Here is a 22648-nt window from a genome sequence, read left to right on the forward strand (position 1 = left end):
AGCTCATGGAATGATCTACTCATGATAGTCTCGTGAGAGGATTAAAATAAGAAGACTTGATTAGGAGGGTGTAGTCAAACTCATCAAGGTTCACAAGAGGAATTGTTACACAGTAATTTGTCACTGTCTTCCTGTTAGTCTTCCTACTGTGTCATGAGTTCAAATTAATCATGCTCATGCTCTCTAATGTTGCCAAATGACCCACTTTGCCAAAGTTTTTGCTATCAGCGCGACTGTTGTCAAGATAAACGCGCTGACGGGCGCTCCATAACAGACGGAATGCGCTGCCAGCGCGGAAGCACACGTGTTTCCCGCGCTGGTCGAATTTCATGAGCCAGCGCATCTGTTATTCATATCTGATCGCGCTGACATGACCTTCTTTGTTATTCAGCTGCGATGTCAGCGCTCCAGTGCAGTTATGGACCCACGCTGATCCAGTTTGGGCAAGTTTGTTCTAACAGCCGGCCTTCCAGATGACTCCAGACCTGGTTGTTGGCCTTGTAAATGTCGCCCTCCCTTCTCTGGCATGTCTGTTTCGTCATTTGAGCCACCTTCCTTGGAGATAAGTTCATCCTCCCACCATTTTTGGAGACTCCTTCTCCTATTTAAGCCTCTACCATTGCCATGAGCAGCTAGTTTGGAATTGATAGTGCTTGGAGTGTTGCTGCTTGTGTGTGAATTTGATAGGTAGTTGGTGTGACAAGTGTGGGATTGCTAGAGAGCTTAAGGAAGGTTGTGAAGTTTTTCTTTCCTGTGTAAACTTGTGTGAGAGAGAGTTTTTGTCTTGGGAGATCTACCTCCAAGGGTGAATGCTTAAGAGACTTGCTGGAAAGGACCCTCTTGAGAAGGATTCGACGTCAGAACTTTGGTTGTACTCTTCTCTGTTATTTATTAATAATAGATGACTATCATTATGGTTCCAATCTCATTTTTTCATGTTTGATGTTGAGTTATATCTTTTCTGACTGATATATAATTGCATCTACTAGATTTTACGCTTATTTTCGTGTTGTTCTTTGCATGTGCAGGTGTCCAATCACGGAGATCGTGGGGATCGTGACCGGCGGGGCCAAGGAACGAAGGCAACATCTCTTCGACGAACACTAGCGTTGGAATCCAAGTAGGTTCTCACCATCTACTTTTTATTTGCAATTAGGAAATTGCGTGATAGCATTGTGTGATTGTTGCTAGACCCGGTCTGGGCTAGTAGGGATCGTCTCTGTCCGCAAAGAGGATTTACCTCTACAACAATTTGGCGACTCCACTGGGGAAGAGGGTTAAGCTCAAAATATAAGGGAGAAAAAGGAAAAAAAGCAACATCAACTTATCGTTGTGTCAATAAGCTATTGAGTGGAAGAAACCGCTTAGGAATCCCTTCGTTCGATTGAAAAATACAAATATAGATAGATAGATAGAGAGAAGCAACACATGTTGAAGAATCTATTGTAATCAGATTCTGAACTGCTTTCCTGAAAAGGTCTGGCCAAACTCCCAATTTGGAGGCACAATGTTCCAGGATGTAGAGGTCCTGCGGTCACTGCCAGTTATTCTGAAGGAGAGGCTCTGCCCGACCAGGACGGTGCTGCATTGCCAATTTTGGCCCCAGTTTCTGGACAATGGAATCCACCCGGTCTGGCTACCCTTCACGCTCACTCTCACCAAGTCCCCTGCTCCAGCCACATTTGTGATGAGAACCAGGTTGAAGTATTTGAATCCATTAATGGTGAATCTCACTCCCCCTTGCTTCACGCACGACACCCTTCTGAAGAGAACTGGCACAATTCCGGCACGGTACTCGGCCATCTTGAGGAAAATTGGCATGGAGAGATGAAAATGGGGGCGAGGAGGATTGCACCAGCTCCCATTGTCGTTAGGCAACGCATAGTTGGGAGGGCAGAAATTGGTGGCCGTGACCAAAATCGAAGGGTTACCCGGGTGACACCATTCTGGGTCATTCACACATTTGATCTCAAAGCAGGCTCCACAGCTTAGCCCGCTGTTGAACAGAGCCGTGCTCAATGCTGCGGATTGAACTCCATATCCCTGGCTGTACAGGTTCCCATACCCACAAGCACCCCCCATGGTGCCCGAGGCATCGCTTCCACCGTAGAAAGTTGCATGTGCTTCATTCCAATTACCAGATTCGATGAGCCCAATATTGTTATTTATTTTCACTACCTCCCCATGTCAGGATTGGGTAATTTGCGTGCCTGCTGCCTTCCTTGGATGTGGTAGCCGTTTCTCAGGCTCCCTCTCTGGAATCGAACCCTAATTCTCCGTCACCTGTCACCACCATGGTAGGCCTCTATCCTACCATCGAAAGTTGATGGGGCAGAAATTTGAATGAAGCATCGCCAGCACAAGGGCTGTCCGATCCGTCGAGTTATCATGATTCATCGGAGAAGCGGGCAAGCCCGCGCCGGCCTTTTATCTAAAAAATGCATCCCTTCCAAAGAGTCGGGACTTGGTGCACGTATTAGCTCTAGAATTACTACGGTTATCTGAGTAGTATGGTACCATAAAAAAAAACTATAACTGATTTAATGAGCCATCTGCAGTTTCACAGTCTAAATTAGTTCATACTTAGACATGCATGGCTTAATATTTAAGACAAGCATATGACTACTGGCAGGATCAACCAGGTAAACTCGAGCCCATGTGGCTAGGCCCTTACATTGTAAAGAGAGTGTTGCAAAAAGGGGCATACGAGCTAGTTTACTACGAAGGTAATCCTCTTGATAAGCCCCGCAATGGGTTGTACTTGAAAAAGTACTATGCATGATTCATGCGCTTCAATTTACACATGTGTGTGTGTATGTTTTCATGTTTTTTGGCTTGGTGTGAAAAGTGTGATTGCTCGTTATTGTGTTTTTGCTTCTTGTGCAGATGTCGGGTGCACCTTATATTGGTTTCGCTAATGGTGCCTGCCGCAGTACTCGCAATTTGTCCTCTGCGGCGTGGGTGATCTACGATCCTCACGGTGAGTTGATAGATCTTCAGGGTGTGTGTTTGGGTTGTACTACAAAAAATGTCGCTGAATATAGTGCTGTTATTGAATTATTAGCCGAGGCGATTAATATCAATATTCGTACATTGGTTGTTAACCTAGACTCTCAACTTGTCATCCATCAGCTCAATGGGCGATATTCCGTCAGAGACCATCACATTTTAAGGTTGTACTTACGTGTTAAATTGTTAGAAAGGAATTTTGACTTTATCACATATCAGCATATTCCACGACGATTAAACACATTATCTGATGCATTGGCTAATCATGTATTAGATAGACATTTGTGTAATTTATAATCAAAACATCATACAAGAAAGCACATAAAAGCACAATAATAAACCATAGGAATATGTATATATATATCGTATGGCGCACCAAGGCGCTCAAAAAATAAGTGTATATGTCTAGATAAGGCCTGTGTTCTCGGTACATCTGAGACACATGTCTCTCAAAAAACCATCAGTAGGAAATAAAGACCTAGATGTCTACTGGGGTGGGTTATGCTCTCTATAATCTGCAGCCGCTCATGCCACTCGCCTCAAAAGGCGGTGCATCCTAGGTTCTACCCCCACTGTATGGATCTGAGATGCTATGGGGACCTCCTCTATCCCCTGGTAATCTGGAATCCCTGACAGTAAGCCCTCGAGGTTCCGTATCACGGTCTCCATCGTATCGACTCCCGGAGGAGCCAGGGCTAGAGCTCCAATGCCCTGTGCATCCCTCTGCGCCTCTGGGGCCAAACCAAGGGGTCTCGTCGGTCCTACATCTGCATACCATAGTATTCATCGTTAAGACATGTACATGAAAAATAAAAAACATTCAAAAAAATAAAAAATAAAAAAGAGATCAAGTGGCTTACCACCATCGTCCCACTGCTCTCCAGTAGGTAGCGGCATGTCTGGGTCTCCACGGAAGTCTATGCCAGCATATGGCCAGTCCTCCACAAAAATAGTCTGCTGATCCAGCCACTCTCAGAAGTATACTCCCCATGCCACTGGTCGGCCGCCACCTCCTCGTGGCATGACATGGCCCCATCGACTGGCCCTCATCTCTCGAGGGCCTCTAGGTGGATCCACGACCATGTCCTGTAGCTGTAATGTCGGTACCTGCTCCAGCATGAGTGGGACTAAAATCGACCCATAGCCAAACTGCTTCGACTCACCACGTCGGCAGTTGCTCAACTGTCTCTTCATACTGGTTGTTACTGCTGCTGCCCAGTTGAATATGGTGGGATTTAAACACTCGAGAGCCAATCGAAGATGGGCCTTCGAGGCCTCGTGATTGGCCAAGGAGCCCGCTGCCCGAGTCACCATGAAGAGTATGGTTCGAAGGACGATGTCCTCCACCGTAGGAATAGCTACTTTCCCACTCCGCGACTTGCGTGCCTGTGGGCACACCCGGGCCATCAACGTATCCAGAGTATCACCGCCGGGTCGCTGCCCCTCTAGAATGGGCATCTCACCTCGACGTGATAACCCGGTCAAAAAATAGATATCTGTATAGTCGAACTCAATGTCTCGGCCTCGAATCACAAATTTCCCATCAGTGGGATTCCAGGCTCTGATAAAAAATTCAAGGAGGTTAGGCTGTGCTCGCAGGCGTGGAGTTAGGAAGAATTTGAGCAACCCGCACGCCCGCATTGCATTACGGCACCCAGCATCGGCAAATGCCGCTATGTCCTCATTATCATGAGCTCGCTCCTGCCAAACGAATGCCATTTTACCCTGCATGATCACAAAAATTCATTAGGGCCCTGTCCATAAAGTTTCATATGTTCAATTTGTTAAAAAACTTGTTGCATGGCATCAGCGCGACTATTTTTAAAACAATCGCGCTGATAATGGCGCCCTTTGATATTTTTCCTGGTTCAGCGTGGAAGTACATCACTCTTCCGTGCTGATCCGGGGGTGGTCTGTGTAAATATTTTTCGATCAGCGCGGACCCGATAAGGAAATCCGCGCTGACCGAGAGCGAATTGAGGTTCAAAAAATTCGCCCAAACCAGCACTTCCCACCGTTAAAATGCAGCTAAAATACTTCAAAATGGAGCGTAGAGGAGGGTGAACCTACCTGGAACAGACTGCAGGATGGTTGATGTGCGTACGGAGTGGAATTCGGCTCGTCAACCTCACAGCTCCAAGACGTCCTCCAAAGCTCCAAATGGTAACAATGGTAAAAAACTCTTTTTTACCCCCCTATTTATGGTAAAATTTCATAATTAAGTATTATTTTTCATAAAAGTGGGTTTTTTGTGATGATTTTTACCATGTGCTTGGTGCCAATATAGTTCTGCTATGTTTTTATGCGTGTGGTCCGTATTATCTCGAATAGGTTTACGCGTGCGGTGTTTCTTGTGCAGATTCTCATGCCGGTGGAATTACGACGGTTCTATACACACTTGGTCTCGGAACGTCGTCTTTAAGATCTTTTTCGACGTGAAATAAGAAAAGATGGCCGAGTCCCCCTCTCGACTCGTTAAAAGGAACGAGAGGTGGTCGCCTTTAAAGCTCTTTTTTCGACTGTTTAAACTAAAAAAAAGATTTCCGGGTGTTTGTCATTTCAAACTCGTTATTGGCTCCAAAACGACGTACTTCTGACCGCTTTTCTACTTTTTCGGGTCAAAGTCACTACTTACAAAAAGTACTCCTCGATCATACTGGTCGGGCGGTTCTTTCGAGCATTATTTTATACTTTTTCGGGCTCGCGAGACACAACTTTATGAAAAAGGACCCCCTTGGAGTTTACTTTTTTGCTGTCTTTTCAGACTCTCTAAACAGGAAAAGACGCCGAGTTCTTCCTTTGTCAGACTCGTTAAAACTTAATGACATCGGACTCCGTCGAAATGACGCTCACAAGCATATGCTATCCCCGTCAAGCTTGTTAAAAATAACTGGGGTACTCGCCAGCAATGGTGGGGAAAATGGAATCATAATCATTGTCGTGTCGGCAGTATGTCGCTCTTGAACATGGCACTAGTCTGCATTCGTGTCGGGGTGGGGACATCTCATCTTGTTTTACACTGGCCTCCGTGGGTTTGGGTTATCCTGTTTGACTTTTCATCTACTCATTGACTTGTCACCATGATCCTTGATCATTTGAATATCAATACTGCCAAGTCCACTGTCGTGCCGCCGATATGTTCAAGAGAAGTTGACCTCTGCAAGAATCACAACCTCCCTCTGATACCTCACACAAAATATCTTATCCTTCTCTATCTCGTGTCGATGATGTGGGAAACATTATGGCCCACCTTCGATCACGGTCACTTCCTGTCGACTTCAACTCATTATCCAGGAAGGTGACTTAGAGACTCCCTTCAGGTGCCTTAGAGCCTGCATGCCTCAATGGCAGGTTCTTCGTGTTCGACGCGAGGTTTTCATCATTGGCCTCCGATCGAATGATTCTGCGGGTGTTCGACGCCAGCTCATTGATTCGCACGCCGTGGATTGTACCTATAGTACCTTGAGGACCATTGTCATTATTGGTGGTCCCTCTTGCGTCTGTTAACAATTTTCATCATTGACTGGTAATCAGGCGATGTTCTTGCATGTTCGACTTTGACTCCCATATTCACATGCTTGGACTTGTACTTTGTTCGGGTCGAGATGGAGTGCAAGACCGTAGATTTTATCTATTGCAATCCAGGTTGCGATTTTGTGGATTATTATGATCATTACATGACTCATTGATGGATGGCTGCGCCCATGCCTGAGTCTTCATGGATGGCTGCGACCATACCTTTATTATCATCATGGTCTCTTTAGCTGGGTGGCTGCGTCCATACCACAGACCTCCTTCGTATGTCTTTTGGATGGCTGCGCCCATGCCTGGACTACATGTAATCGATTATCAGAGATATCAGTTGTACATACGTGCAGGTTCTTCCTGGTGGTGTTCCAGTTCAGCCAGTTTCGTAAAGCATTTCACCCCTCCCACTCTCTTGGGCTTCATGCTTTAGGGGGCATCTGTTACACAGTAATTTGTCACTGTCTTCCTGTCAGTCTTCCTACTGTGTCATGAGTTCAAATTAATCATGCTCATGCTCTCTAATGTTGCCAAATGACCCACTTTGCCAAAGTTTTTGCTATCAGCGCGACTGTTGTCAAGATAAACACGCTGACGGGCGCTCCATAACAGATGGAATGCGCTGCCAGCGCGGAAGCACACGTGTTTCCCGCGCTGGTCGAATTTCATGAGCCAGCGCGTCTGTTATTCATATCTGATCGCGCTGACATGACCTTCTTTGTTATTCAGCTGCGATGTCAGCGCTCCAGTGCAGTTATGGACCCGCGCTGATCCAGTTTGGGCGAGTTTGTTCTAACAGCCGGCCTTCCAGATGACTCCAGACCTGGTTGTTGGCCTTGTAAATGTCGCCCTCCCTTCTCTGGCATGTCTGTTTCGTCATTTGAGCCACCTTCCTTGGAGATAAGCTCATCCTCCCACCATTTGTGGAGACTCCTTCTCCTATTTAAGCCTCTACCATTGCCATGAGCAGCTAGTTTGGAATTGATAGTGCTTGGAGTGTTGCTGCTAGTGTGTGAATTTGATAGGTAGTTGGTGTGACAAGTGTGGGATTGCTAGAGAGCTTAAGGAAGGTTGTGAAGTGTTTCTTTCTTGTGTAAACTTGTGTGAGAGAGAGTTTTTGTCTTGGGAGATCTACCTCCAAGGGTGAATGCTTAAGAGACTTGCTGGCTGGACCCTCTTGAGAAGGATTCGACGTCAGAACTTTGGTTGTACTCTTCTCTGTTATTTATTAATAATAGATGACTATCATTATGGTTCCACTCTCATTGTTTCATGTTTGATGTTGAGTTATATCTTTTCTGACTGATATATAATTGCATCTACTAGATTTTACGCTTGTTTTCGTGTTGTTCTTTGCATGTGCAGGTGTCCAATCACGAAGATCGTGGGGATCGTGACCGGCCGGGGCCAAGGAACGAAGGCAACATCTCTTCGACGAACACTAGCGTTGGAATCCAAGTAGGTTCTCAACATCTACTTTTTATTTGCAATTAGGAACTTGCGCGATAGCATTGTGTGATTGTTGCTAGACCCGGTCTGGGCTAGTAGGGATCGTCTCTGTCCGAAGAGAGGATTTAGCTCTACAACAGGAATTCAAGGTGTTCTTATGAACTCAAGCAAGAGAGAGAGAGCTCAAGGGCTCCAAAGAGACAAAGGAGTGAGGTTTCAGGCCTTTGGGCCTTTAAGGTGTGCTCATACCCTCATGAGGACAAGGAGGCACAATGGCGCATGAAAAAGAGATGAAGGAGAAACAATCAATTGTTGAAGGTGTGCCCATGCACTCAAAGAGGGTGCATTTCTTCGTGCTGAAGGATAGCGCTCAAATGGAGGATTCATGCTTTATGATTGTGCCATGAGATATAAAGGAAGGATGAAGATTCATGTTTCATGAGTGGATGTAGTCAAGGAGGGTACAATTATTCAAGTTGAAGGAGTGCGCTCATAGTCCCAAAATGTGCTCATTTTTTTGAAGTGAATCTAGGCTCTCAGAGTGTGCTTTTGTACACAAGAAGGTCCTTATTTGTCTAGAGTGCACTTTTTAGAGATAAGGTCATTGTTCTTCTGAAGTGCATTTTTTCACTAAGCATTTGAAGTGCGCTACGTTGTTTTGAAGTGCGCTTCAATATCTCAAAGTGTGATTTTTTGTTTTGAACTATGCTTTAGCTTGGGAGGGTGCATTTCTCTCCAACAATGGCTACTTGTTCATATGGAATGTGCTTTTCACTGAGGGAGGAAACATAAGGCTAGGTGACTTATCCTTTGGAAGTATTAATGCATTTTGAGAGGGATGAGACCTTAAAAAATACTTAGCGCACAAGTATGGGAGGAAATATATGCTAGTGAAGCTCATGAATACGTTGCGCTTATCACCTAGTAAGAGGATTTATGCCTTTATAACTTGCGTTGGGATGAGGGACCAAGAAGACCTCTCACAATGGATAAGTGTGGTATCAAAAGAGTAGGAGAAAGAAATGAATCCTAACATGACTCAAAAATAGGTGATACACATAAATGCCATACAAGCCAATGGAATGGACAAGACTCATGAACAATAGTCACACCTTAAAACAACTGCTGGCATTGGCGTTGTGATGAGGTGATGGTTGGGATTGATGTGAACGTGTTAGTGTGTGAAGATTTATGAGTGTTCCAATGATTACTGGTTGGCATTGAAGTCAACCTAGACTTGTGTTGTAGATGGTATGAATATGCTTGATTTCTTGACGATATTGGCTTGTGCATGTTTGAAATGGAATATACTTGTGTTGTAGGTGCTTTAATGTTGCTTTGATGGCTTTGATGGTGGGTTGGCCAAATAGATATCCATATCTATGATTCTTGAGGTATTTATTTGAGATGTCTTTGATTCTATTGAGTTACGTACTGGTTTCTGCACTTATGAAGACTATGTCATGTATAAGCTCAATAAGGGGTTGCAGAGTTGGTTTTGAGGCTTGTCATGGCTTGGACAAGCTTTACAGATGCTAGAGATGTTGATCAAGAAGTTGGAGGCAATTATGAGTTGGAGAATTTGATTTTTTTCCATCCTCTTCCCCAACCACATGGAGCTAATCTCATGCATTTGGTTGAGAGCTCCAACCACTAGGAAGAAATCCTATCCATGCATTTGCAACTAAGAATCATCAATATTGTGCGTGCAGTTGTATCTGTATGTCAAAACACTTTTGGATTGCTTGTGCACCTTGAGTGAATTAAATTTTTTATGATGTTTCTTGTTCAGGATTTTTCATAGAAGATTCTAATTGACCAAATTAACATGCTAGAATGAATTTTGAGGTGTGAATGCCTTGATAGAGTGAGTAGTGGAGATAATGGATTGGTATGTTTAAATAGAGGAGCAAGAAACTAATTTTGTGTTATATAGTGCACCCAGTGACATGTAGAGGTGAGGTAGAAGCCACAAGTCAAGCTCCAAAGAGGGTGAAAATTCTTATATGAATATGGAAGAGATCAGACAGTGAGAAGACTTATGGAGAGATCAACTATTGTTTCAGAGAGGAAAAATTTGATCTATTGGTTGTGACAGAGATTGCAGGCTCTGCAACAGAGGATATCTAGAGGAAAAATATTCATATGATTGTAGTTGTTGCAGTAGATTTTTCAGTACAGAGTTAGAGTGACGTATTTCTCTATGGTGATGCTAACATGCTCATGATTGTAGGGTTAATGGTGTATTTCATGACATACATATATGTGAATGATTTGTGATTGCAGAGGGAATTTCTTATGTGTGCATGGCTACACTATTACATTTTTGTTTTATATGTTTTTCTGGAAACTAAATGGTTTGATTTTTGTATTAAATTTAATTGAGAATATTCTTGCAGGAGAGTGGAGGTTAATGTGTTGCAAAATTTATGTATATGTTGTTTGTTGCATTATGAATTGAGTTGCATAAGAGAGGCTTTGTGATTTGAGATGATTTCCTGATGCTAGTTGTTGTTGAGAGCTACTTGTGCATGTTGTTATTGATATATATCTTTATGAAGTTGAGTGAGAGAGACATAACTTATGTATGTTGCTAGTTGAGTATTGAGGGTTGGTATGCTACTGATGTATTGGATTTTGTTTGAGTGAGATGGTGATGGAGTATTTATAATTCATTAGAGGAAGGAAACTATTGTTGTTTTATGCAAGGGTTGATTCAAACCAAAATAGGAATGTAAAAAATTATATATATAACCATAGATACAAATATGCAAAAAAAATAACACTTCATTTCATTAATATCAAATACTGAAATATGGTTACAAACATAATGGAAATAAAATAGCTCGGGAGATGGTAGCTTATCTCTGAGAAGAGATGTGGTAGATACATGCCTTTTAAGTCTGTTACAATGAGGCTCAAGAGCCTATTTATTATTGAATCAATAATGGAAAACCCTAAAAAACCAAAACCCTAACCCCAGGAGATGGAACACCAAGAGATTGTGTGCCCTATTGGGGTAAGTTGGGTAGCCAACTTCCCGGGGTCGTAACTTTGTCATATTATATCCATTTGGTGCGTACGCCACCTTGTTGGAAATATCTCTCTGAGTATTATAATATTTATGGTAGGCCTTTGCTTATGTCCAAGAGCCTGCTGCAGACCTCAAAAAATCCATTTTGTTAGACTCACATGGACAACAAGATAGATAGGAAGGATAAATCATGCAGTACATTTTTTATTAACATCAGATATACATTTATAATACAATGTTGTGACTCTTGGGTTTCAGATCCCAAGGTCTCTTGGACTGCTTTTGTCCATTCAACTTCCACACTAACCCACTTAGGATTAGGTGTCCAACATTCCCCCCCTTAATCCGAAGGGTTATGTATGAGTCCAAGAAGAGAGCTGTAATACAAAATGTGCAAAAATGCATGGCAACACTAGGATGAATGTGCTCTATGAAATGTTGGTAAAAAGGGCGGTGGTTTAAGGATGACCACCAACACTAGAACGCTTAGTGCAGTTCCCGGAACTCTTCCAAAACTGGAAAGAAACTGAAGTTTTTTGCTAGAGGAAGTGTTCTTAATCTGTGATGGTTTAAGGATGACCAACAACTCTGGAATGCTTAATGCAATTCCTGGAACTCTTCCAAAACTGGTAAGAAGCTGGAGTCTTCTGCTAGAGGAAGTGTTCTTAATATGTGATGGTTTAAGGATGACCAACAACTCTGGAATTCCTGGAACTCTTCCAAAACTGGCAAGAAGCTGGAGTCTTCTACTAGAGGAAGTGTCCCAGATTGCCAACTGAAGGCATGTTCAGGCATCTTTGTCTCTGGCTACAACTCTGAGACTGGTGTGGCAGGTTGTGGCTCAGGCTCGCTTGATGTGACTTTGAAGCTTGTAGATGACCATCATTTCCCCCCCTGTCAGGTACAAGGTGAGAAGATGGAGAAAACTCAAATGCAAGACTGTTCAATACTCTAGAACAAGTTCTGACATGCGTTTGGAATATCTTCTTGGCTGTTGATGCCCATTGCCAAGAAGCGATCCATCCAAGATGAATCTTTGTTCTTGCAGGACGTTTGTTTTTGAAGCATCTGTGTGAAGAATGGCTGGTTTTATGATAGTGCTTACATGGATGAAGATCAAAAGAGTGATCTTTCAAATGGCCAACTCGGTCACAGTGTTGGCATTTCACAATCTGTTGTTGTTGTGGAAGAGGGGCAGAATCTGGAACAACTGGAGGTGAACTGTCATGAGGAGCAAGTGAACTGTCATGAATGAATCCAACACTCTGAAACTGAATGGGCTTGGCATAGTCTGGAATATGAAAGGACAAGTCCTTGTCATATCCAAGACCAGTTCTGTGCTTGTTGTGGACAAGCTGTTCCCAAGGTCTGATGACAGGCTTGGGAAGTGCAAGCTGAACCTCTGCATCTGCATGTAACCTTGGTGCTTTATCTGAATGAACTGTAACATTATTAACATGCTGCTGATGGGTGGTTGTCTCAATGTTCTGAACAAAAACAGGTTCAGAATGGTGTCTATTTTGATGTAGCTCTTCTTGCTGTAGCTATGATTCAAGCTGCAAAAACTCTATCTCTTCTTGTGCATTATGTATACCTTTTTGAATGTCAACAATAATGTCTTTATTGATTATGATTGTGCTGTCAGTGGATACGATTAGAGTTCTCAATAACTCTAATATTCTTTCAAGCTTAGCCATTTTTCTACAACTTAAAAAACCTCCAAAATCCCATAGAAAAATGTCAGCTGCTAAATATCTTTAAGTTACACAAGAAAGCCCTGTAGCTTAAAGGGAAAAAAAAACAACCAGAGATATCTTGAAACTATGAAAATTATACAAATATCACCAAGTCCTTCTATATTTAGCTAACAGTTACCCAAATCCTCTAATATTTTGAAGAAATCCTTCGACTGCTGCAAAAACTATCAGCTGCTAAATATCTTCAAGCTACACAAAGAAAATCCCGCAGATTAAGGAAAAACGCAGGGCAAGCACTGGTGGCTTAATGAGAAATTGCAACTGTGGCACTTTTCATTGCATCCACAACAAATATTTTTGGTTCCAAAATATGGTGGTAAGATTATTGATATTGTGAGCAGAGATTTGAGAATAGCAGATGCTTTTAATACCATCAAAAAACACTCTTGTTGAAATTCTTCTTATAATCTTAATCGGTTCATTTACTACTGCACTGCGTGGATGGTGGTTTTATTATCAAGTGAGCATGTTGTTGCTCGACTGAGAAAAGATTTATTTTGACATCTTATTAACCAAGAGATCACATTCTTTGATGTCACACGAACTGGGGAACTTCTTAGTCGTCTTTCAGAAAATACAATTTATTAAAAATGCAGCAACGACGAATCTCTCAGAGGCTCTCCGCAATCTCACAACTGCATTGATAGGCCTTGGCTTTATGTTTCAAAAATATAACTGAACCATCCATTAAACTGCTGCAACAACGATACACTGATTCACCTTCAAAATTCCTTGAAGCACCACGCTTTCCTTCTGCTTGAGCGATGGAGATGGACCTGGAACAGCCTCAAGGATGAAATGTCATCTAGAATGTTGAAGGACCTCTCGGAAAGAGGCCTCATCTGCAGGCAGGTTTCAAGGAGGCTTCTGCCCTCAGTTTAAGGAATTTCTAGTATGGAATCTGGATGCAGAAAATTAGCTGGAGTATCAGAACCTTTTCCCGCATTTATTTTTGCTCAAGGGCATTCATTTGCTTACTTTTTGATACCATTGAGTCTCGGAATATCTTCTTCGATGGTCGCTGGACTTGGACGCAGTGGATTCTGTGCAAAGATGAAGGGGTCACTGGTCTAGCACGAGCAAGGTCCACGTGCTGGACATGAAACTCTGGCACCCCAAATTCAACCCCATGACAGAAAAATTTGATACAGTTATAGTATCAGTTAGGCTCCCCAACGTGTCATTCAACAAACTGCAATTAATCTACCATCTGGCATCAGTTTGGTGGCGCTGCGCAGCGGTTCATGAATTCACCTCTAAGCAGTCTTTTGCGATATATTGCTGCCTTCTCCAAATAATGTTGGACTCCACATAACTTGTGACTATGCGGCTATTGTGAACTCTTCTCTGGCGAACCGAGACCTCGTTCACAAAAATAAAACCGCAGAGCTGCTGTATATTCTATTGGCTTCAACTTCACGCAATTGTCAACAATTTTCCATAACTTTCACACCCAGCGTATTACCATCACATATATACGCATATACAGATTTTGAATCAACATATAACATAAACCAATACATGTGAATTTCACTGTTCAAGAGCACGAACTAATGCAATCAACGCAGGTATATGTATAAAGGTGTTTCAACGCATACACCAAGGCAGTGTATACCAAAATAAAACCGCAGAGCCCCTTTAATGCTTAATAGTATTTCAGAATTAATGCTTTAGAAAATGCCGAGCTCTTCACTCTCACCTATGGAGCCATTGTGCGCCAGCTACTAACAAGAGATAGAGGATGAACAAGTAATAGATCTAGCATATATATTGAAGCGTATTCTGCAGACGTTGGATCACCAATTGGAAAATCCACCATATAATTACACGATTCACTCCTCACCTCTTAGAGAGACATACAAGCGGTCATACTATCATTGGTTCATACAGATTGTTCCTCAACTAACTCGAATTGGCGGGTTTTGAAATTGCATGTGGCTGTTACATTAATCCAATCTTTCCTGAAAATGTTGCTACAATTTTAGGAGAAGTGAATTTGCAAAATCAGTGAGCCAATAGTGCTTCCATTCACACAACACCTCTAGTCAGCATCTCCACGCTCACGGCACCACAACCAACATTCACATAGGCCACCATCGCATGCACCTTTGTTTAACTGTTCTAACAACACTAGGCAATAGATTTTTCCACCTTGAGGTTCATCTACACAAATCAAAAAACTTTATCGCAGAAATCTACAACGGCTAGGACGCAGTGTATATATAACAGTGGTATATGAGACCCTTGCTGCGCAAACCTTAACAAGAGGATGTGCAATGAGTGGGGGTAGCAATGTAAACCTAACGTATGACACCGCAGGTATGACCACCATTACCTATGATCACTGGAGGAGGTAACGCCAATGCAGTATGAGTGATATTCGGTATTACACTAGACTGGAGTTACTAGAGTTGTAGAGCATGCCAGTCGAGGGGCCGAGTGGTATTAAATAATCTCGAGCCAATGGCAGAAGCGTTTAAAACCCACAACGTTCAAAATGAACAGGCATATAAACCCATTCAATAACGCACAAGAATATGGAATTGAGACAGCAGTTTGTCAGGTAACATTTATCTTATGTTTTCTTCAAAGAAAGAAAGACCGCACATAAGGTTTCAAAAACGCTCCCGCATAAGCTGCCAGCCATCCGCAGATAATGTCAGAGATTTGCAGCAGCGACTGTGGAGAGGGCAGTAGACTGACTCCTTAGGGACAGAATGCAGACAGCGCATAGTCTCACATTTATTACAATGCAGCCAACGTATGGAGAATTCAACCATTTATGAAACAGCTTGTCAGTCTGAGATGGTGTTACTAGCAAAAACGTACACAGTGACAGAGGTCAGGGAATGGGCAGACTGGCAGGTCTGCACAGAGTAAAACCCTTGGAAATTCTGCTCAATTATGATTAGGATCAAGGCAGAACTGACATATATATGGAGACCACAAAACAAGTGGCTCAAATTGGAGCAGGACCAGCAATCGCCTGCTCTGATACCATGTTAAACTCACATGGACAACAAGATAGATAGGAAGGATAAATCATGCAGTACATTTTTTATTAACATCAGATATACATTTATAATACAATGTTGTGACTCTTGGGTTTCAGATCCCAAGGTCTCTTGGACTGCTTTTGTCCATTTGACTTCCACACTAACCCACTTAGGATTAGGTGTCGAACACATTTAGGGGGTCAAAACTGCTTTGGAAGTTCAGGACTTGAAAAACGATAAAATAGTAAATGCTGCAATAAGCAAGGAAACATATGAAACTAACTAGAGGTATAGGTGGAATATGTGGGTGGCCACCAATATCCACATGGATATTTCCTCCCTCCTTAGGAAGAAATGGTCCCCATTGCATGCAGAGCATCCATGAGGTGAGGAAATTTTTGCTGAACCTGGTCCCTGGTGAACACTTTCCCTGGTGAAGGCGTTGGCATGCTTTGACAACTCGATATAGCTGGATCCTCTATTGGCTAGTTTACTTTATCTGCATGTCCATGATCTGATCAGTTTTGGCATGTTCAATGTAGTCTAGGTTTAGCTGTGTTGGTGTGAGTTGTTTTGCAATGTCGGATGTGTCCAACAATGGTGGAAAGTATGGCCAAAGGAGGTCTACATTGAACACTGGGTGCAGACCATGGAATGGCAGAATGCTGAGCTCGAAGGAATTGTACCCTACCACCTTGGTGATGGCATATGACCCATATTGGAGTGAGTGAGGCTTACTGTGGGGTCCAGTGAGGCGCTCCTTATACAAATGTAGCCAAACTTTGTCACCCACCTAGAACTTGTGTGACACTCGATGCTGATCATGGCACTACTTGTACTTAGCATTGGCTCTATCCAATATATCATGGACCTGCTGGTGGATATGTTGAATCCACTCAATGAAGTTGTTAGCCCTGTCAGCTTCAGATTGAACGTGATATGAATCTACTTGACCAACTGCAAATGGTATGGACACATCAATGGACATAATGGATGAATTCTGAGTCCTACCTGAAATAGGTTGTGGCTAGTTGAGCTATGGAGAGCTCTGTTGTAGTTGTGCTGGACATAGGGGAGGCCTTCATCCCAAGTGCATGGATGCTTTGAGTTGTACATGCGCAGAATGTGTATGATCATCCTATTGACGATCTCTGTTTGGCCATCATTTTTGGGGTGGAAAGACCTGAACTTAGTAAGTTTGGTATTAGAAATCGACCAAAGACTTGACCAAAATTCACTTAGGAATCTGCTATCCCGATATGATACTATAGGCTATGGGATTCCAAAGTGTACCCACACTCTCTCAAAGAAGATATTAGCAGTGGCATCTACTGTGATACTCTTCTTGCAGGCTGCCATAATGGCCATCTTAGAGAATTTTTCGATGACCACGAAAACACAGTCATTGCCGTGCTTAGTAGAAGGAAAGCCCAACCTGTAATCCATGGAGATGGATTCCCAAGGTTGACTAGGAGTAGGCAGAGGAGTATATAGGCATTTCTTCTTAATGGTTGGTTTGGAAATGGTGCAGGAAGTGCAGGATCTAATGTAATTCCCAACACCTGACAAAAGGTTTGGCCAATAAAAATACTTCTCTAGTACTGCAACTAATTTCTCTACTGAAATGCCCAACGACCCGATTGTAGTGCGCCTCCTAAATCATCTTGGCATGCTCGCTTGAAGGAACACATATGTGTCGCAGGTGGCATAATAGTGCATCCTAAAGGTGAAAATTTGGAATTTGGTTACCTTCCATGGGTTTATGGTATGTGCAGCCGAATTCTAGATTGCTCTTGTAAGATGCGACCACCCCAAAGTTTCGTGCTTAAAGGAGTCGAGCACAGTGATCAGCGCCATGAATGGTGGTCGGTTGATGTAGTCTGCAACATTATTGGTGCTACATTTCTTGTACTTAATGTACAAATGGAACTATTGTAGGTATGTGTGTTGTTGGGAAAAGTATCCAATACGGAATGACCCTATCCCACTCTAAGGGTGATAGTACCTCAGCAACAACTGAAAGCAAAGCTATTCAAGATTACTTCTTTACGAGATGAGAGAGAGAAGAGAAAGAGGATTCACTAACCGTTATCTTGCGCTAATGGTTGATCCAATCTTCCCTCTTTGCTGCTTGCTCCTAGCTCCTTGCTCTTTCACCGGCCCAGCTACACAAAGATCCTGTAAAAGCACAAGAAACGGAAACTACAAGAAGCATACATCCATAATCGATTCAGGGATTAGAATAAATCAAATATACAAGCATCAATTCACCATAGAGACACATGCATATAGAAGAACCTCAAATGCTTTATTAATGGAAGAAGCAAAGTTCTGAGAGTGTTACAACCATAATAGGCCCAATCCAGCAACACCTCCCAGCAGAAAGAAATCTCCTCTTCACCTCCTTCAAGCAAATCACCCAATAGTTATATACTCAAACCAACAGCACTTCCTTACTTGCACAAAATTCCAACCTCTATAGACCTCATGAGAGAGCTCTATATATAGAAGTTTTGGAGAAAGCATGAGTCAGCTTGAGACTGACATGAAGCTGACTAGTGTCCCCTCCTACTTCAGTTAATCTTCAGTTCTTGAGTCCACTTGGAGTCTCTTGCTTCCACTTGGAGATCTAGATCCTCTTACTCATCACAAGGCGAATTCCCTGATCCAAGTGTCATTTTGGAAGCTTCCTGGGCATTTGAAACCTTGCAGAATGACTGTGCCACTTGGCCAATCTCGCCCAGCGCAGGTAGCCTTCATTGATTTTGACATTCAGCGCAGGTACAGAGTGGAGCAGTTGACATTCAGCGCAGATGCTCAGTGGAGCAGCTGACATGATCCAGAAATAGCTTGTTTTTGAGTGTTTTCAGGTGGAGAACTGATTTTCAGTGCTGTGGTTTGCTGACCTTGTTCCTCTAGGGGTAAGAACAACAAGTTTAGGGACTTTGGATCCCTCAGATTATTGACATTTCATGCTTCATGCTGTTAGGCACAAAAATGTCTATAACATTTGCCCCCTAAAGTATGAGGTCGTTTATCGGGTGAAATGTTTTATCAGGAGGATCCGAAGTTCATTCAATCGCTGAGAGGTGCTCTGTAATAAAATACAATACAATACATTATTTTTCATTATGCTTTCATGATCTAGCTGAGGCAGGCATTCCCATGCTCAGCTTTATAAATTCATTTTGGTACATAGAACAGACGATCGTCTGATGGTAGACTGATAATTCTCTGCTGAAATTATCATCCTTTGAGTAGGATGATCATCTGCTGCAATGATGTACATAACAAATGTCTTTATATTTCCTGAATATATATCACAGCCCGGATGGATGAAACTAGATCCGGGGTCTTCAAAACTCATTCGATCTTCACTCTAAGTACAAGTCGATCCATGTGATAATTGCGCTGAAGTCGAACATGGAAGGACATCGCTTGATTACCGGTCGATAATGTAAACCGTTAACAAGCGCGAGAGGAACCAATAATGACAATGACCCTCAAGGTACTGCAGTACAATTCACGTGGTGTGAATAAAGGACTTGGCATCGAACACCACGCAAAATCTTCTGGTCGAAGGTCATTAATGTATACCTGTCGCCGGAAGTGAGAAACTTGCCATTGAGGAATGCAAGCTTCAAAGTACTGGGGGGGGTGTTCCTAGATCAACTTCTTGGATAATGCACTGAAGTCGACAAGAAGCGATCCGTCAAAGGAGGGCCTTAATGAATCCCACAGCAGTGACACGGAACGGAGCTAATGATTTTAGTGGAGGTGAAAACAATCTGTGAGATATGATTCAAGGTGGCGATCATGGGTGGATGAAGGATAATGTATGGCAGTGGATGGGACACGGTTGACTCTTTCTGAACACATCTCTTGAACATATAACGACACTGATGTGATGGATCGGTAGCATTACCCCAAATACGGATGGTTTGGCGAAGACCATGGTGATGAGACCGGTGAATGAAACAACCAAACTCGATGTGATACGGAGGACAAAGTGTCATTTTCAAGAGCGACTTGCTACCATTAAAGCTTTGAGGTTCTCCCAATTTTTCCCCAGTCATTTCTGACCAGTACCTCTTTATTTTTGTCAAGCTTGAGGAGGATAACATATGCTTATTCTATAACCTGCCCTTCGGGCAAGCCCATCGCTATGTTTTAACGAGCCTAGCGATAGGGAAACTCGTTCTCGTCTAAAGACAAGTTTGTCGCTATTTAATCATTTTAACGAGTCTAGCGACAACGACAACTCGGTCCTTTTCATTTTTAGAGAGTCTGAAAAGGTACAGAAAGTTAACTCCAAAATTCCTTTTTCGTCATCTATTCCCTTAAGTCCGAAAAAGTATAAAACAATACAGAAGGGATGAATTTTCGATAACTTTAACGAGCCGAATAAAACAAGCGCTCGACCTTTTTGTGCAATAATCCCTCAGGTCCAAAAAGATTAAAATCTAGAGGAGGGATAGCTCTTCCGGTCCTTTTAACGACTGGAAGGCCAAAACTCGGCAAACTTTTCATATTTTACGAGTCAATTGAAAAGAGCTCAAAGAAGACTCGTCTTTTGAGGAACGAGTGATAAACAGGGATAGCAGCAGATTCCAGGTACAGGTTGGAATTTTCCAATCACGGCAGTGTCACAAGGATGGCTAAGTGAAATCACTCTTCGCAGCTGTTCCTCAAAATGGGTAAACAATCATATGGGGGTGAACGATCGGCCAAATGGAATGGAGGTGGCAGGTGCAAACACGACCAAGGCTTTTATGGCTAATAAATTTACGATCACAATGGTTATTTACCGGGATAGGTTTATTTTTTAATGAGCTTGAACTCTGGTGGAAACCCTTGCTCACGCTTTTCTATTTTTTAACGAGCATAAATTCCACGGTAAAACTGCTCGAACTTGTGTTTATTTTTTAACGAGCATGAACTTTATGCTAAAACTGCTCGATTATACCAGTCATAGGATAAGAATGTCTCCTGAAAGATCCCATTTTTTATAGAGCTTGCGCCTTACCAAAGCTATGCTCCCTCTCATCCTTTCTTCATGCAAGTTCGGAAACGGCTAATCCCAAAAATAGATAAATAACCGCTCTTAGCTTGCACTCCAAAAGTTTTTCATGCCCCCAGGTATAAAATACAATTTCAAGGCTGCCCCTACTTATCCGATAAAACCTTTGTTTTAAAGGGTGAGGCTTGCCTCTTTCTGGTTACCCAAAGATTGTTTTGTTAACACCATCAAACGAAAACATTCCTCGGCACTGTCTCCCATAGTAGACAATGGTGAATGACCTTTGTCAAACAAGTAACCTTAACAAAAGAATCCTATCCCAGAACAACCCCTCTTCCACATACGGACGGGGTACGGACTAGTCATATTCTTTCGCGGAAATTCTACCTTATACCCAGGGTTTCTTCTGCCCGAAGCAGACCAGGATGCATGCTCCCTGGGTTCCAGTCCCATCTTTCCGAATCAATCGCACTCATCGGGAAGGAGGACTGTGGGTGGAGACATTTCTTGAGTGAATAGACCATTGAGAGTTGGTATTTGACTATTTGCGATGCGTGATCCTGGAAATGAAAGTTGGTCTACGAGCTTGACCACCTTTCCTTCGTGTGGAAAACACATTACTCTAAAGAGTGAGGAGACTATAGCTCCCATGCAATATATATAGTCCCGTCCAAGGAGTAGGTTATAATCAAGAGTCCTTGAACGACCATCACGTTCATTTGAACGGTCTTCCCTTTCAATGTAACAGGCACATTGGGGAGGATCCCTAATGGTCGACTGGTTCCTTTATCAAAGCCCGAGAGATTTCTTATCTCAGGCAAAAGCGCCGGGGAACCCAGTTCTTTCCAAGCAACAGAGGAAAGGATACTCACAGATGCCCCTTCATCAATGATAGTTCCGACCATCACCATTCTATAAATTTGGACTATGATTCTGAATGGTATACTGGCTGGCAACCGGGGTCTGCCTAGTTGGTTCCAATCAAAAGACACAACCAGGTTGCTTGGTGGTGGGACCGAATACACGGCCGGATGCGATCCTGACGATGTTCCTTCCTGCGATAAAGGAATGGGCGCATTGCCCTGATGCTCATCAGAATCTGTGTTGATGAAAAGAATCTGGATGGTGTCATCCTTATTCTCTTCTGTGAGGGTGTCATTTGAAGATGAATCTTCAGTGACGGTGTCATTTGAGGATGAAACCTCTGAAGGAAGAACCGGGTCAACTGCCGTATCGACCTTTAGACTTTCGTCTGGTCTGGATTCAGTAGGTTCATTTTCAATGACTGACGCCTCAGCTGACCACTTGAGCGGGCCAGCTGTGTTTTCAACCAACGAAGGACTTGGCACGAGTTTTTTGTATCCAGGAGGAAGTCTCAACGGTGAAACCGGACGATCTTCCAAAACTCTCTTTGCTTCGTCTAAGAAGGGACAACGGTGGATGGCGTGATCGCCTTCACACAGTCTACAGGGGGATTTTGCTCCCCCTTTTGTCTTGAACCTTCACTTTCACTGGTTGACGGTAAGCACTCAACCTGGCTATCAGAGGTTGATGCTCCCGAATTGTGCAACCGAGGGGACCAGTCCCTTAGTATCCGGGGAATACAGGGACAATCTCTATGGAAGTGGTCTCCTCTACATATGACACATGGCGATTTAGGCCCGGTCTGTGCTGTGTGTGGGTTTTTGTTAGATGTCTTTTGCTTGCCCCCAGTTGCCTTAGGCTCCTTCTTCTTCTTCTCTTTCTTCTTCTTTTCCTTCTTCTCCATGGGAGCTTGGCTTTTGCCGGCTCTACCTTTCGAAGATGAAGGATTGGAGGAAGGGTTAGAGGAAGTAGAAGGCTGGTGGGAGGCTCTAGA

General features: G+C 43.1%; 1 protein-coding gene across 1 annotated transcript; it reads right to left on the minus strand.

Moving 5' to 3' along the window:
• Positions 1-1329: 1329 nt before the first annotated feature.
• LOC149186010 (expansin-A7-like) lies at positions 1330-2135 on the minus strand. The gene has a single exon (XM_089412542.1). It carries the CDS (start codon positions 2080-2082, stop codon positions 1450-1452), a length of 633 nt encoding a protein of 210 aa, XP_089268668.1. The 5' UTR covers positions 2083-2135; the 3' UTR covers positions 1330-1449.
• Positions 2136-22648: the final 20513 nt, after the last annotated feature.

This window comes from Pinus tabuliformis, chromosome 3_1 (assembly GCF_031772625.1).
Source record: "Pinus tabuliformis cultivar Carrire ecotype Pingquan chromosome 3_1, CPIR1, whole genome shotgun sequence".
Taxonomy (NCBI): Eukaryota; Viridiplantae; Streptophyta; class Pinopsida; order Pinales; family Pinaceae; genus Pinus; species Pinus tabuliformis.

What these genes read in the sequence shown, in the direction of transcription:
- LOC149186010 (XM_089412542.1), bottom strand. Translation starts at nt 2,082, where the DNA reads ATGGGGGGTGCTTGTGGGTATGGGAACCTGTACAGCCAGGGATATGGA.